Source organism: Onthophagus taurus, chromosome 11 (assembly GCF_036711975.1).
Source record: "Onthophagus taurus isolate NC chromosome 11, IU_Otau_3.0, whole genome shotgun sequence".
In the NCBI taxonomy this organism is placed as follows: Eukaryota; Metazoa; Arthropoda; class Insecta; order Coleoptera; family Scarabaeidae; genus Onthophagus; species Onthophagus taurus.
The window spans coordinates 1,106,900-1,123,974 of record NC_091976.1 but is presented as its reverse complement, the minus strand read 5'-3'; the positions used below and the strand labels follow the sequence as shown (position 1 = coordinate 1,123,974).

Genomic DNA, 17,075 nt, shown 5'->3' with positions numbered 1-17,075 from the left:
TTAGCAGTGTATTCATCAAATACAGCAGAGTCGATTTTTGACAGACGTTTTTTAACAAAGTAAAATAATGAAATATATTTTGGTACTTTTTGGTTTAATCGCCACATCATGGGCAACTCAACCAGCTACTCAAACCTGTCAAAACAAGATTTCCGCTTGTCTCAATGCAGCCGCCACTGTTTCACTTCCAGATATTAACATCCAAGCCAACATCAACTTGGTAAGTATCTTTTTCTTCAAATATATCGTTTTAAATGTGATTTGAATTTAGCTCGGATTGGTTGTTATTGGAGTATCCGTTGAACTTGATTGTACCACAATTGCTGTATTGGTCAACGCTGGCACTGAAATATCTTATAACGAAACAACTTCCGGTGGAGTTGTAACAGCGGTAATCAGCATTGGAGTAGCGGTTGACATCGACTTGAACTTAAACGCAGTAGTTGTGGTGAAACTCTTAGGATTGATCCAAATTGGTCTTGGTGTTTGTGTTATTACTTATGTTGATGTCGACATCACCATCAATGTAACAGTTACTTTTGCCGTTGGTGATGCATCTAATTGCAAGATCAAACAAATTGCACCAATTTGTTCCAAATCGTAAGTTTTGTTTAAAAAATCATTTTTTTTTATTTAATTTGATTTATTTTCAGCAACTGTTCCATTACTAATTCGGGTAATTCGAACGTTGATACTGCCACAGGAAATTCCAAAAATGAAATTTGCAACCAATCTTTCAGCGGTATGCAAAATTCTCTTCAAAATGTTCTTAATAGTGCCATTGAACCTTAAATCTTATACTTGATTAATTTTCAAAAAACTGGTGTAAAATGAAATAAATGTTGATTTATTAATTATTATTGGTGTTTCTTTTTATATACTATTTTAATGGTATATATTTTAATGCGGATAATGGCTGTACGACTTTCTTGCCCAATGTGGATTTTGGATAGACCAATACCAACAATTTTGTCTATAATTAAGGTTTTTGACAAAGTCTTCGACATCGTTGGAAAATTGTTGTTGAAAAAACTACGACTCATTGCTGGTGAATGAAGATATAAGAATGATAGTTTTCGGTTTTTAAAATTGTGCATTGATTTACTAATGTGCAAATTCGACCCAATACGTCCTACAGCAATATGAGAGTTTTCTTGCCCAGTCAAAACCACGTTTTGATAGGCTTGCCATACTTTGGCTAATGAATTGGCGATCAGGATATGTTGCATTAAAGTGGTCAACTACTTACTAAATCAGTTTTTGACACTTAGGAAATTGTTTAACATAATTGACTTTTTGTCATGTCAAGCAAATTTTAAGTAGTTAAACTTTAAAGTAATTTTCCTCGAAAATTTTCTTATGTAACCAATATTAATATTAACTGTACTAGATTCAGAAATAAATTCACTTTCATATTTCGTAATAAAAATGGGGGATTGTTAATTGAAAAAAATATCGATGACGTCATAACTCGTTTAAAATTGGTGGAAAAAATTTAAAATCTATACCAAAAAATTGCAAAACATATAAATCTTTAGACCCGTCTCAGCGATATTTAATAATAATAATAAATTTATTGGATTTCGATAAACTGTTTATAATTATTTTAGCGAACTTATCCGTTACTTTGGGGGAGCACTGTATAATAATTCCTTAGATGTCCGTAACTTATGTGATAAAGGGCACTTATAAGTATGAGTTGCTTCCCTGTATTTTATAACAACTCTCTCTCTCTCTCTCTCTCCATAGTATTGTATATATTCTTGGAAGTTGCTTAGGTTCCAATTGTATTTCTTTTGAGTCCTTTCTATTGGAGGAGATAATGACATATTTGTTTAATTGTATCCCATTCATGAAACTAAATTTATAGCTTAGTATTGCATGTTTGTATTTTCTCCCTTATTTTAATAATTCTATCTTTAATTATTCAAAATAAATAATATTCTTGAAGTCGCACGTGTTGCTAAAGGCACTCACTTTTGGTGCGTTGGTTATAGCCATTTGATGAACTCTCGTGTTGACCCAAACTAGAAAACTTAAGCTACAAATAAGAAAATTGTTGAACGATTTAACTTTTGGTATTAAACTCAAAAACTTGAATTAGCTACTGGAATTGATTGCATAGATGTATGTTTTCTCGAATTATTACCGTAAATTAAATTGACATACGAAATAAAACAAATAAAGGAAAAAAAATTCGGGTACATCTCCAATAATTCGAGGTACTTCGAGGTACTTGACGATCTCGGATATCTAGATTAATGTTATTAGTTAAATTTTCTTAATAAACAATTTATACATTTTTTAAAAAATTTTCTGATATAAGGGTACTAAAATTTTACGTCATCGTACAGAGAAAAAAAAGCTTTATCAAATGAGCCTAACGAAAGGGTACATTGCCATTTAAAAAACTTCGAGTGTTATTCGTTGCCCGTTTGTTTTCTGAAATAAATACAATTCAATGCTTTCTTATTATGGCAAATAAAATATTAAACAACTTTTGTATAAAATGTTTTTTATAAAGTTGATATTTACCAAGATATATACTATATTCCATACATAATGGGCACCTGTATATTAAAATCACCAACCACTATGCGGAGTGTTGATCATGGGCACCATACTAAATCGAAGGTTCGTATGGACATTCAACCGGCAAGGGTTTCTAAAGCGATCGGTCAAAAGTGCTTCATGTTCTATGCACCAAAAATATATAACTTGTACAAGAGTTTTATATCAGTATGTACATTACCAGTCTATGAGCTCGAGAAACACTAACTTTGTTGTGAGGGAATGGTTAAAAACCTTAACGAATATTGGCAAATTGAGTGATATTTTACAATAGTATACCCTATAATTACTTTGTCTTATTTTTCATTTGTAAGTGTTTTCTTCAATTTCTTTTAAAAAAGTAAATTGTAAAGCCTATAGGTCACTAATATTGTAAATTTTTCGAAAAACCACTCACAATTCTGTTCGACAGAATTAGTAGTGTGTTCTCAGTTTGCGGATGGTCAACATGGTTGAGGTATAATCGCCTCATAATTTGACTGTGTGAATGCTGGGATATTACCTATAATATTGTTAATTAATTAGTTATACTTATTTGTTGATTTAAACTATTTTGAATTAGTGAATTTCTTTTTATTTTGATGTGTATTATACGGAAAACAATAAAGGTTATTACTATTATTAAAAAATATATATATATTATATGAATACTTTATTTCGCTTTACTTTATTTTGAACATTAATCATGTTTTAGGCTTCAATGGCGTTATTAAGAACGTTTTGAAGAGAGTTTTGCATACCGCCGAAAGATTGGTTGCAAATTTCATTTTTGGAATTTCCAGTGGCAGTATCAACGTTCGAATTACCGGAATTGGAAATGGAACAGTTGCTGAAAATAAATCAAATTAAATAAATGAAATTTAATGTTTCAAGAAAAACTTACGATTTGGAACAGATTGGTGCTATTTGTTTGATCTTGCAATTAGATGCGTCACCAACCGCGAAAGTAACTGTTACATTGATGGTGATGTCGACATCAACATAAGTAATAACACAAACACCAAGACCAATTTGGATCAATCCTAAGAGTTTCACCACAACTACTGCGTTTAAGTTCAAGTCGATGTCAACCGCTACTCCAATGCTGATTACGGCGGTTACAACTCCACCGGAAGTTGTTTCGTTGTAAGATATTTCAGTGCCAGCGTTGACCAATACAGCAATTGTGGTACAATCAAGTTCAACGGATACTCCAATAACAACCAATCCGAGCTAAATTGGAATCACATTTAAAACGATATATTTGAAGAAAAAGAATACTTACCAAATTGATGTTGGCTTGGATGTTAATATCTGGAAGTGAAACTGTGGCAGCTGCATTAAGACAAGCGGAAATCTTATTTTGACAGGTTTGAGTAGCTGGTTGGGTTGCCCATGATGTGGCAATTAATCCAAGAAGTACCAAAAGATATTTCATTTTTATGTTTCGAATTGGCTGTGAACTAAGTCGAAGTGATGCAGTTTGTGCCGTATCGGTTACCTTATATACTCGATTAATTTCAGGTATCATTGCCATTTTAATTTCTTGTTATAAAATTTAATTTTTGTTTGTCAAATTAAAGGATAAATTTGTCTGGGTAAACACAATCAAGATTTTCAAAAGTCTGATTTTAATTACATTGTTTTATTAGAGCCTTATTAAAAACGATTAAATTTGCGAGTGATTTTCAAAATTTTTTTTATCTGGAGGTTTAAATGTCAATAAATATTGAGATTTTATTAATGATGTTATAAACACAAAATTATTTTAGAGTTATCAATACTAAAGCAAATCTTTACAATCGTAAAATAATGATAATGAGTAAGACTCATTAATAAACTTGGTATATAAACCAACGAAATTGGCAGTATTTTCATCAAATACAGCAGAGTCGATTTGTGACAGACGTTCTTTAACCTAGTAAAAAAATGAAATACATTTTGGTACTTTTTGGTTTAATCGCCACATCATGGGCAACTCAACCAGCTACTCAAACCTGTCAAAACAAGATTTCCGCTTGTCTCAATGCAGCTGCCATAGTTTCACTTCCAGATATTAACATCCAAGCCAACATCAACTTGGTAAATATTTTATTTTCTAAATACTTTATTTTAACTACGATTCTAATTTAGCTCGGATTGGTTGTTATTGGAGTATCCGTTGAACTTGATTGTAGCACAATTGCTATATTGGTCAACGCTGGCACTGAAATATCTTACAACGAAACAACTTCCGGTGGAGTTGTAACCGCAGTAATCAGCATTGGAGTCGCTGTTGATATTGACTTAAACTTAAACGCAGTAGTTGTTGTGAAACTCCTTGGTTTGATCCAAATAGGTCTTGGAATTTGTGTTATTACTTATGTTGATGTCGACATCACCATCAATGTAACAGTTACTTTTGCTGTTGGCAACGCATCGAATTGCAAGATCAAGCAAATTGCACCTATTTGCTCAAAATCGTAAGTAGTTCTCCCAAAATCAAATTACATTTATTCAATTTTATTTATTTTTAGTAATTGTTCAATTTCCAATTCGGGTAATTCAAACGTTGATACGGCCACTGGAAATTCCAAAGATCAAATTTGCAACCAATCTTTCAGTGGTATGCAAAACTCTCTTCAAAATGTTCTTAATAATGCTATTGAAGCATAAATCTTACACCTGTTTAATCTTCAAAAAAATTGTATAAAATGAAATAAATATCGATTCAATAATTATGATTAGTATTTTTTTCTATATGTATAGTATTTTAATTTAGTGTTCTACATACAGAGTGTTAAAAAAAAAGTGGAATCTTTAAAGAGGTAGTAGTATTTACCAAAATAAACAAAAATCTCTTAATAAACATGAATGTTATGAGTATCAAGGGCGTAGATATCTTTTATTTCTTGGGAGGGGTAATTTAGAAACATTACAGCGTTATGCTCGCCAAATAGTGCTTAGAATCAAGGCTTATGGGGGAAAATAAAATAAACATTAACTTCAGAAATTAGAAATATAATTATTGCTAAAGCCCTAAAGTAGTAGTAAATTAAAAAAAATATATGAAACTACACATTTTCTTTTCTTTTTTTCTGGGGGGGGGGGGGGTAATTATCCCCTTTACCCCCCCCCCCCTTATCTACGCACTTGATGAGTATTATCTATGTTGCAAGTAAAAGTGAAATTTGAATATGAAAATAAAACACAAAATATGAACTTCGCACTTGCAGAAATTATTTAATGTATATCGGTACCGGTTTCGAAGTTTATAACTTTATCTTCAGCCGAAAACTATACAGAGAAATGAAAACTATTATAAAATACATCTACGTAATAAAATACAAAATACTCACTGTCAAACAGCGAAGCCAATAGGTAGAATCATTTGAAAATTTGAAAAGGTAAAAATATTTAAGTCATGAGAAAACCGTCAAAATATAAATTGCGTCGTTAAGTTTTGAAATTTAAAATGGTAGTAATACACTTCAACTCCTTGTGAATTTACAAGGACAAAATTCACAATGAGAATGAAGTGTGTTACTACCAATTAAAAAATTATACAGTGTGTCCTCGGAAATTTCTCTAATAACTGTTTCAATTTTTGTTTTAAACGGTCTAAATTGTTATTAAAATTTTCAATGTACAGGGTGGTTCAAATTCGATGTCTGAATAGACTAACTCGGAAACTATAAGAGTTAGAAAAAAAGTAGCTTACATGTCATGATCTCGTTTTTCGAGAAACTGCTAATGCCGAAAACCTCATAGCGCTATCGTCTTTTGTTTTTCCCCTAGAGGCCAAAATTGAAAATATCGTAAAACCAATAAGTGCAATTATCTTGGTTATTATTATAGGTGGAGTATTATAACTACGACATTATATGGACACTTTTTCACAGCGAATTTCATGACATAGTCAAAAAAAATTTTTCGGTTTTAGATTTTGAGATATCATGAGAATTTTCGTTTTTTTAAATGGAAACAACCACTGATTATTCGCTTATTAAATTCGTTATTTTTTTCTGATTACAAAAATATAGGGTTTGACAGGTCTATTTCTTATTGTTTTAGAATAAAGCTAAAAAAAAACTTTTTTTATAAAATTTCCATCTAGTGTCGTCGAGGAAATTAAATTTACAGTTTCCTGTAAGTTACGGGGCGGTAGGTAAAATCTAAAAAGTTAACAATTAAATACGAAGATAAGTTCTGGTATTTAAAAACAAATAATTTTTTAATATGTAACATTCTAACATGTCAAACTTTTCGTAATCGATCTTAAAAACAGGATTTTTAAAGTGACACTTCAGAAAATTTTTGAATACAAACAAATGTTGCTATGTTTATTTGAATTTTAAAAAAAAACCTATGAGCGCCATCTATCGATAATTTATTAAGTCATTTAAAAATAACATTAAATCTTAATAAAAAATGTGAAATAATGCAATCTATTCCAACTTTTGTGTAAAACATATATCACAAATATGTTTTTTTAATCTTTAGTTATAGAACCGTAATTTACAGGAAACTGTAAATTTAATTTCTTCGACGGCACTAAAAGAAAAGTTTATTTTTAGTTTTATTCTAAAGCAATAAGAAATAGACCTGTCAAATCCTATATTTTTGTAATCAGAAAAAAATATCGAATTTATTAAGCGAATAATCAGTGGTTGTTTCTATTTAAAAAAACGAAAATTGTGATAATATCTCAAAATCTAAAACCGACAAAATTCTTTTGACTACGTCATCAAATTCTCTGTAAAAAAGTGTCCATATAATGTCTTAGTTATAATACTCCACCTATAATAATAACCAAGATAATTACATTTGCGTGTTTTACGATATTTTCAATTTTGGCCTCTAGCGGAGAAACAAAAGACGATAGCGCTATGAGGTTTTCGGCATTAGCAGTTTCTCGAAAAACGAGATCATGACATGTCAGCTACTTTTCTTCTAACTCTTATAGTTTTCGAGTTAGCCTATTCGGACATCGAATTTGAACCACCCTGTACACTTTTTGTTTTACATAACCCCAAAAATAAAAATCCATAATAGATAAATCCGGACTTCTTGGCGGCCATGGTTGCGGACCATATTATATAACAATCCATTTTTTTCTACCAAATAACGTATTTAAATAATTTCTAATTAAAATGGTGGAATGTGGGCCGCAACCATCTTGTTGGAAATATAATTTATTGCGTTTTTCTAAATCCACGCCGTGAAGATAATTAAACAAACAATTTTCAAGTATTTCCAAATATCACAAAACAGCACACCACACATTCACTTTCTGGGAATACTGGTGTTTACAAGCTATCCGATAATGTGGATTAGTCTTTGACCAGAATCGACAATTTTGTGATGTAACCACACCATTAGTGGTGAACGATGCTTCGTCCGAAAATATTATGTTTTTTAAAAAAGTTCTGTCTTTCAAAATTTTGTACCCAAGCCACAAACAATAATCTAAACGTTTTGCTTCATCACCTAATTCAATAGTATGGTTAAATTTTGGTTTATACGGCAATATTTTATTTTCTCGATAAATTCTTTGTAAATGGGATTTGCTTATACCGACTTGAACAGCCCTTTTTCTTAACGACATCTTACCGTAATCCATTGCGTTCGTTACTGCAACAATCGACCCCGCATCATGTTCATCTAAAAGTCTTTTTCCTTCCTTTTATTTTCCACAATGTCCGTTTCCGAAAATTTTTTAACAACTCTCTTAATTGTTTTTTTATCGGGGGTAAATACACAAGGGTTGCGTTCACAACGCTTACTCGATTCACCCAGGTTTAACCCTAGTCGTTCATAATGACATCCATGTGGACAACATATATAACAACTAATCCATTATTATATATGTTGTCCACATGGATGTCATTATGAACGACTAGGGTTAAACCTGGGTGAATCGAGTAAGCGTTGTGAACGCAACCAAGAGCTTGACTTTTAATCGGATAATTTTATTTTTACACGAAAGTTTTGTTACCATGGAAATAACTCGAAATCAAAAGCTTGATAAAATCGCGACAGCTTTAGCTGGAGCGATTTTATCTTTTGATTTTGATTGAGAGTTATTTCCAAAGGGTAACAAAACTTGAGTGAATTAAAAATAAAATTATCCTGATTTAAAATCAAGCTCGAGCGTATTTTAGGGAGATTAATACACGACAATTGCACAATTTATCAACAATTTTTAATTATTTATTAACTATTTTTGACTTAATTATAGTTGTCAAAAATGTGACGTAAACAAAAGTATATATATGGTAGTCGCGTTTTAATCAGTTATAAAATATCACGTGTGATTTATTCAGTTGAAAAACCTAGGTAACTTTTATCCACTTAGAAATTCACGTTATTGGTCGAAATTTTAAACGATCGTTACTCTGATTGGTTGTATATTATTGGAGTGCATTAATCTACTAAAAATCCAAATTTTTCCTCAAATTGCCTTAAAACTGCATTGAAACTAATGTTCCCCAATCCATAGCACTGCACTATAAATATTTTATGTTGTAATGTAAACATGATCAATTAATATTTGACAATAGGCTAAAGCTAAGCTATCAAATGATAATTGTTAGTTCACTCAGATCATTTGTTTTTATTGTAAAACGGAATATTAGAAAAAATTTTTCAAGAAAAACTCATTTTTTCTTTTATATGCTAAATTAATAAAATTCGGCATATCGCTATAATTTAACATAACAAACATTTTATCTTAATCAACTTTTGTTGTACATTGCTCAGAAAGACCACTTTATCTGCACCGGTTAACAAACTTCTTGCGTTAACTTTGGTACTTGGGGGCATTTGACGTAAAACTTGGTTATATTTCGTTTTATGACATCCAGACTTTAATTGCAAAAGATGGAATTTGAATTCATAAATTTATCGTCAATTATACCTTACGGGGACACAATCCTGGGACACACTGTATAAAATAAAAAACCTCCTTTAAAATAAAAAAGAATATATATATGAAATTTCTTGTAAAATTACATCAAATTAGGTATTAAAAACTAGACATGACCTTCTTGGCGGAGCGAGAAATACCGAAAACGAGAAATAATTGAAACGCAATAAAACCGGAAAACAAACAAAAAATTTAAATTTCTAAATCGATATTATTTAAATATGAAAAGATAGGTTTACGGATGAGTTGAAGTTAATTTTTCATTCATGAGTTGATAATTATTATTATCTTTATGTTTAGTAATTTCCAAAATTTCAAGAAAATCTAATTTTGAAAAAGTTCAATCCCTCCGTAATCTATATTATGTCCAGTTTCAATATGCACAACATGTAACATTGACCGTTATCACGTTATCAGTTATCAGTGCATACATTCTCGTTTGCTATGGTTATTTACTCTAACGCAGAATAAACTGACATGCATTTCATTTATGGTCGTGCTAATGGGATTGTCACCGAACCGCGAAGACTTTATGCTAAAGCTTACCTAAATCGCCAGATTCCTTCACATTGTATTTTTGCAAGAATTCAACAAAGATTGCGTGATACCGGTTCATTAAGCAGACAATGCTCTTTATCCGGAAGATTAAGGTCGGTATCTACTCCTAAAGCAGTAGATGAAATTCTGACACGGATAGATCGTAATCCGGGTAAGAGTGTGCAGAGAATATCAGCCGAACTAGGAATTAGTGCTCCCTTGTTTTGGAGAATCCTTCACGAGGAACTGCTTTATCCGTGCCATGTACAACGAGTACAGTATTTAAAACTAGTTAATCTTGAAACACGTGTTTAGGTTTTTGCCGTTGGTTTCTACGCAATGATGCTGAAGAGACCCGTTTTCATGTCAATATTCTTTTTACTGATGAGGCCGAATTCACACGGAATGGAGTTGTTAATTTACACAACACGCATAATTAAACCGATGAAAATCCCCATGGAATAATGGAATCTAGACATCAGACACATGTTTCATTAAAAATTTAGATGGGCATTGTAGGTGATATGTTTTTAGGTGCTGTTGTTTTACCAAACCGATTAACAGACGCTGCTTATCTAAACTTTCTGCAGAACACAATAATTAATCTTATTGACGACATTCCCTTAGACCAAAGACAACAAATGTGGTTCCAGCATGTTGGTGCTCCACCTCATTTTTCGATTGCAGTTAGAGAACATTTAAATCAAACTGTTCCACGTAGAGAGATACGAAGAGGTGGACCTGTACCTTGTTATGTACATTTTATGTTCAAACCCATTCTGTCTTAAGTTGAGTAATCATTGGAATCGATGGCCAAAAAAGACGATAAAACCTGGTTTTCGTTAAGTTCGTCGTGTAATCTTATTTGTGTTATATTTTCTAGATTGTTGAAAGAGTACTTAGCAGGTTGATTCGTCTATGGCTTTGTGATTTTCATTTGTTAATATTAAATTGTTAATTGTTTATGAAATAGTAAAATATGGGCATGTTTTCATATTTCTGGAAAGTATCCGATCTTTAAGCATGCAAATTGTTGAAATTGTGCAAAGTCATTAAGATAAGTGAATGGTTGAGTTAGATAACCTGCGAAATGTATTGCCTTTTCCTCATCAGTAATAAACCTTTTCGTCTTCCATAATAGTTGCAATTTCGTTTGACCTTTATAAAATATGGCGTGATGGATAGTAGTAATCAAATTGACAAAACATTGTTTTTTTTTCAAATTATAAAAAACTTTCATTATAATACCAAAAACGTTTATTTTTCTTTTTTATGAAAAAAATAAACAAAACAATGAAAAGGACAACTGTTGTGATCTAGAATGTTTTAAAGACAGTATAGTAGTATTAGTATCATACAAACACCAGAGAATTTAGTACTAAAATGCACGACGAAGTGCGAACCAAACTACAGCTGCAGCTGATGTCAATGAAAAGCTGGTATTAACTGATCTTGTGAATTTTCAGGCAGAGTATGGGTTGTTTGCTAAGCAGTTGTTGTGGGAAACTTCATTGGAGATCGCATCCACTGCATAGTGAATCGATTTTTGTAAAAACACAGAACCCTCAAAAGCTTGCGGCGTGCCAAAAAAGCTTTAACACATATGGGGGAATGCATAAGTTTTAGCAAAATAAATTATTAAACCAAAGAGCAGCTAAAATAGTTTATCTACGACTGCTTGGATAAGTCATCATTACCGCACTCATTTGAGGTGATTTGAGTTACGTAATGAAGTTCATTACCGTACTGGTTTCATTACGTAACGCATTTTTAACCTAATCAGAACAGACTTAATTTATTGAAACGAGCAACAATACAAAAGAAAAAGTGCTATCCACTTACAGAGAAACAATACTATTTATTATAAACATTAATTGTTATGTTTTTACATTTCAAAACACTTATTCCAGATGAGTAAACATGTTGAAACTGACAATTCAAAATTGACAACAATCATTTCAAAATATTTTTATAAATGTCAAATAGACTTTTAAAGAAATTGATTTTTTAGTAATTTTTAGCAGTAGTAGATAAAATTCTGTATATCACACGTGGGCTAGAGCATAATTACAGTACTCGTGTGATTACACGACTCGTAGACACTCATACTGTAATTATGTTTCTAGCCCACTTGTAATATAAATAACTATTATATTGCCCATAACCATGAAACTAACTCTGAAACTGTAAAGAGGGACATATACACAAATAATAATAATAGTACTAGTATTGTTGATACTGTAAGTAGAACTCCCTTTGAAATCACCAATACTGACTTGGAAATATCAATTACAAGTCGCTTATTAATACTTACTAACAATGATATTACAGCTACAATTAACATAGACGTAGATCATCTATATTATAGTTCTGACAATTATTTTTCAGGTATTTCTGAAGAATTTTCTGTACACGATATTGACATGTCAGAAGGACCAGAAAAATTTGACATTGATTCTGATTATTCTGATACTACTGAGTCTCTATTAAGAAAAAACAATGTTTCTGAAAACTTGTTTTCTTTCTATGATAGGGCACAGATAATGCTGGTGTGGTCCTAGTCGATAGGTTTCTAGTTCTCCTTTCACTTTATGTGACAATTTATTTTATAAAGCTTTAGATTCAAGATTTTTGATGCGTTGACATTCCCGGTGACCGCCATGCTTTACTTAATTAACCCCAGAATTCCGATAGCCTATGCGGAAAACGAATTTGGGACACCTGCACATATAACAACATAATATGTATGTTGATTCTTTAACTTTCAACAATTCATCTATGTCACTTTGTAAAATCATTCTTTCGATGTTTCTACAATTTTGTGCGGTTGTGTTTTATGATGTATTTATGACAAGGTGTTTTCTAATTGAACTTTTTAAATTTGCTTAATGGGTTTCTGTTATACAAGCCATATCTATATTATACCTGGTTGAGAAGAATTAGATTTGCTTAAATTGGTTTCGTATGATTTGTAGGCATTAAAAATTTTTGAGATCAAATTTTTGGATTACTAGGAAAGTAATTTTTGATATGATTATATGAATACTTTATTTCATTTTACTTCATTTTGAACATTAATCAGGTTACAGATTTATGCTTCAATAGCGTTATTAAGAACATTTTGAAGGGAATTTTGCATACCGCTGAAAGATTGGTTGCAAATTTCATTTTTGGAATTTCCAGTGGCAGTATTAACGTTCGAATTACCCGAATTAGAAATGGAACAGTTGCTGAAAATAAATCGAATTAAATAAATAAAGTTTGATTTTTTGGGAAAAACTTACGATTTAGAACAGATTGGTGCAATTTGCTTGATCTTGCAATTAGATGCATCACCAACCGCGAAAGTAACTGTTACATTGATGGTGATGTTGACATCAACATAAGTAATAACACAAACACCAAGACCAATTTGGATCAATCCTAAGAGTTTCACCACAACTACTGCGTTTAAGTTCAAGTCGATGTCAACCGCTACTCCAATGCTGATTACCGCAGTTACAACTCCACCGGAAGTTGTTTCGTTGTAAGATATTTCTGTGCCAGCGTTAACTAATACAGCAATTGTGGTACAATCAAGTTCAACGGATACTCCAATAACAACCAATCCGAGCTAAATTAGAATCACATTTAAAACGATATATTTGAAGAAAAAGAATACTTACCAAATTGATGTTGGCTTGGATGTTAATATCTGGAAGTGAAACTGTGGCAGCTGCATTAAGACAAGCGGAAATCTTATTTTGACAGGCTTGAGTAGCTGGTTGAGTTGCCCATGATGTGGCGATTAGTCCAAGAAGTACCAAAAGATATTTCATTTTTTAATATGTTTCAAAGTGATTTTGGACAATGTGATACAGTTTGCGCCGTATCGATCACCTTATATACTCGATTAATTTCGAGTATCATTGCCTTTTTAATTTCATGTAATAAAATTTTATTTTTATTTGCCAAATTAAAGGATAAATTTGTCTGGAAAAACACAATTAACATTTTCAAAAGTCTGATTTTAATTTTGATTTAATTGCGCTTTATTAAAAACGGTAAATTTATCAAGTAATTTTTAAATATTTCTTTTTATCTGGACCTTTAAATATCGATACATGAGATTTTATTAATGATGCTATAAAGACAAAATTATTTTAGAGTAATCAATACCAAAACAAATCTTTACAACCGCAAAATCATGATCTTACTCATTGATAAGCTTGGTATATAAACCAACGAAATTGGCAGTGTATCCATCAAATCTAACAGCTGTGTTAATTTGTAAGAGAGGTTTGTAATAAAGCAAAATGAAATATATTTTGGTAATTCTTGGACTAATCGCCACATCATGGGCAACTCAACCAGCTACTCAGACCTGTCAAAATAAGATTTCCGCTTGTCTTAATGCAGCTGCCACAGTTTCACTTCCAGATATTAACATCCAAGCCAACATCAATTTGGTAAGTATTCTTTTTCTTCAAATATATCGTTTTAAATGTGATTCTAATTTAGCTCGGATTAGTTGTTATTGGAGTATCCGTTGAACTTGATTGTACCACAATTGCTGTATTGGTCAACGCTGGCACTGAAATATCTTACAACGAAACAACTTCCGGTGGAGTTGTAACCGCAGTCATCAGCATTGGAGTAGCGGTTGACATCGACTTGAACTTAAATGCAGTAGTTGTAGTGAAACTCTTAGGATTGATCCAAATTGGTCTTGGTGTTTGTGTTATTACTTATGTTGATGTAGACATCATCATCAATGTATCAGTTACTTTCGTGGTTGGTGACGCGTCGAATTGCAAGATCAAACAAATTGCACCAGTTTGCTCCAAATCGTAAGTTTTTGTTTGAACATCAAATATTATTGATTTAATTTGATTTATTTGCAGTAACTGTTCCATTTCGAATTCGGGTAATTCGAACGTTAACACTGCCACTGGAAATTCCAAAGATGAAATTTGCAACCAATCTTTCAACGGTATGCAAAACTCTCTTCAAAATGTTCTTAATAATGCCATTGAAGCTTAAATCTTCAAAAAAATGGTGTAAAATGAAATAAATATTGATTGAATAACTATTATTGGCGTTTTTTGTTTAATTTAATTTATCGTCTCTAGCTTATAGGTTCCGGGTTTGTGTAAAAAGTAGTTGATGTTTGCTCCTTATTCTGTCGAAATTTGTCTATAAGTAGAAATAAAAATCTAAGAAGATTACACAAGTAATCAGAATCGAGAGAAATGGGGATATGTGTAATAATAATACGTATAATAATAAAAAGTGAAAACTTTAAAAAGCGAAAATTACAGAGCAATATGTCTCACGCCAGTATCTCTAAAAATATACACAAGTATACATTACATTACATTACATTACATAGAATACATATCGGGTAGGCGGACCAACCAACCTTGCTCCGCGACCCTAAGGATCTATTGTACCCCGATAGATATCGCTATCAAATTTCACCGTGCAGTCCAATGCTCTTAACGAACATTAATACCTTGCTCGGCGAAAGGTCATTCAGATCTTTTGAGGAGATAAACTGCGACCCAAAAATCGAGAATCTGATACGTTAACGGCAGGGCAGTGGCATAAAACATGCTCAACCGTCTCCGCTTCCTCCGCACATAGTCGGCATTCAACATCGTCGGCTAAACCCAACAAGTTGAGGTGTGCTTTTAATCGGCAGTGCCCAGTAAAAACACCCATTAGAACTTTTATGCTACTACGGGCAAGTCCTAAAATATTCCCGGGTTTGACAGTGGCGATGTTAATAAACACCTTAGCATGTCTCATTCCAGGAGAACTGGTCCACAGTAGGCGAAGTCTCTCTTCAGCCCACAGTCCAATCCTATATTTGGCCATCGCAAATGATACACCAACTGCTGGTTCCGGTCCCTCAAACGCTTCAGCGCTGCCATCTCGTGCTAGCTTATCTGCCGCTTCATTGCCAGCAACCCCAGAGTGACCCGGGACCCAGATCAGAGAGACTCTGTTATCACAACTCAGTGTGTTTAATGTTCTCTTACAATCATTAACCAGAGCCGACACCGTTTTCACGGCTTGCAGCGCCTGGAGAGCGGCTTGACTGTCTGAGAAAATTCGTACTGTCATGTTCTTCACCCCTCTTTCAAGAAGGACTTTAGCACCCATGTCAATAACGAATACTTCCGCCTGGAATACAGTACAGTACGTACCCAGGCTGTAGGCTTGCTTAATTCGAGGTGTCTGGCAGTATACTCCTGCTCCTACCCCTTCAGGCGTTTTTGACCCATCTGTGTACAAGCAAATGTCTGCCCGAACCAGAGAATTTTCATTTTCGATCCAGGACTGCCGCTCAGGCAGTACAATCTGGTATCGAGCATTAATCACTGATAGTGATACCGCCAAATCTGACGGCATTGATAGCACAGTATCAGTGCTTATAATGTCTTCCGCAGCCCATTGGTAGGACATGTCGGAACAGTTTTGAGCATATTGCTTAAATCTGTAATTGGTTGTTCTAGCCACTTTCTCTATATGCAAATGCAGAGGAGATAGGCCAAGCAGAACCTCCATTGCTAGAGTTGGCGTTGTGCCTATCGCACCAGAGATTGCCAATCCAGCTACTCGTTGAATTCGTGAAAGTTTACTGATAACTGAAGTCTGTCTGACTTTCCTATACCAGGCTGCTGCTCCGTATGTGATCATAGGTCTAACCACAGTCACATAGAGCCAGTATGGTCTTTCAGGGGTAAGACCCCAATTTTTTCCACAAAGACTGCGACAAGTCCACAAGGATAGTCTAGCTTTGTGCAAAACTCCCTGCAAATGTCCATTCCATGACAGGGTTTTGTCTAGGATTACTCCTAGACATTTGACTTCCTTTGAGAAAGGAATTTCTTCACCTTGGATAGTTGGGCGGATTAGTCCATCCAACTTTCGCTTCCTGGTGAAGGGCACAACAATTGTCTTTTGCGGGTTTATTGAGAGGTTCTCTCCCTTACACCAAGCGCAAATGGTATCTAGGGTCACCTGGAGGACTTTAGATATCCTCGGCAAACAGGTTCCTTTGACCATAACGACAATGTCATCAGCATAAGCTTGT

The 17,075-nt window shown here is 33.0% G+C and overlaps 2 protein-coding genes across 2 annotated transcripts; one reads left to right on the top strand and one right to left on the bottom strand.

Moving 5' to 3' along the window:
* Positions 1 to 3,251: 3,251 nt before the first annotated feature.
* LOC139431781 (uncharacterized) lies at positions 3,252 to 4,087 on the bottom strand. The gene is made up of 3 exons (XM_071199948.1): positions 3,836 to 4,087; positions 3,455 to 3,783; positions 3,252 to 3,400 (listed from the first exon to the last, which is right to left on the bottom strand). Exons 1-3 carry the CDS (start codon positions 4,085 to 4,087, stop codon positions 3,262 to 3,264), a joined length of 720 nt encoding a protein of 239 aa, XP_071056049.1. The 3' UTR covers positions 3,252 to 3,261.
* Positions 4,088 to 14,271: 10,184 nt separating this feature from the next.
* LOC139431780 (uncharacterized) lies at positions 14,272 to 15,016 on the top strand. Its single transcript, XM_071199947.1, has 3 exons — positions 14,272 to 14,442; positions 14,495 to 14,823; positions 14,878 to 15,016. Exons 1-3 carry the CDS (start codon positions 14,290 to 14,292, stop codon positions 15,014 to 15,016), a joined length of 621 nt encoding a protein of 206 aa, XP_071056048.1. The 5' UTR covers positions 14,272 to 14,289.
* Positions 15,017 to 17,075: the final 2,059 nt, after the last annotated feature.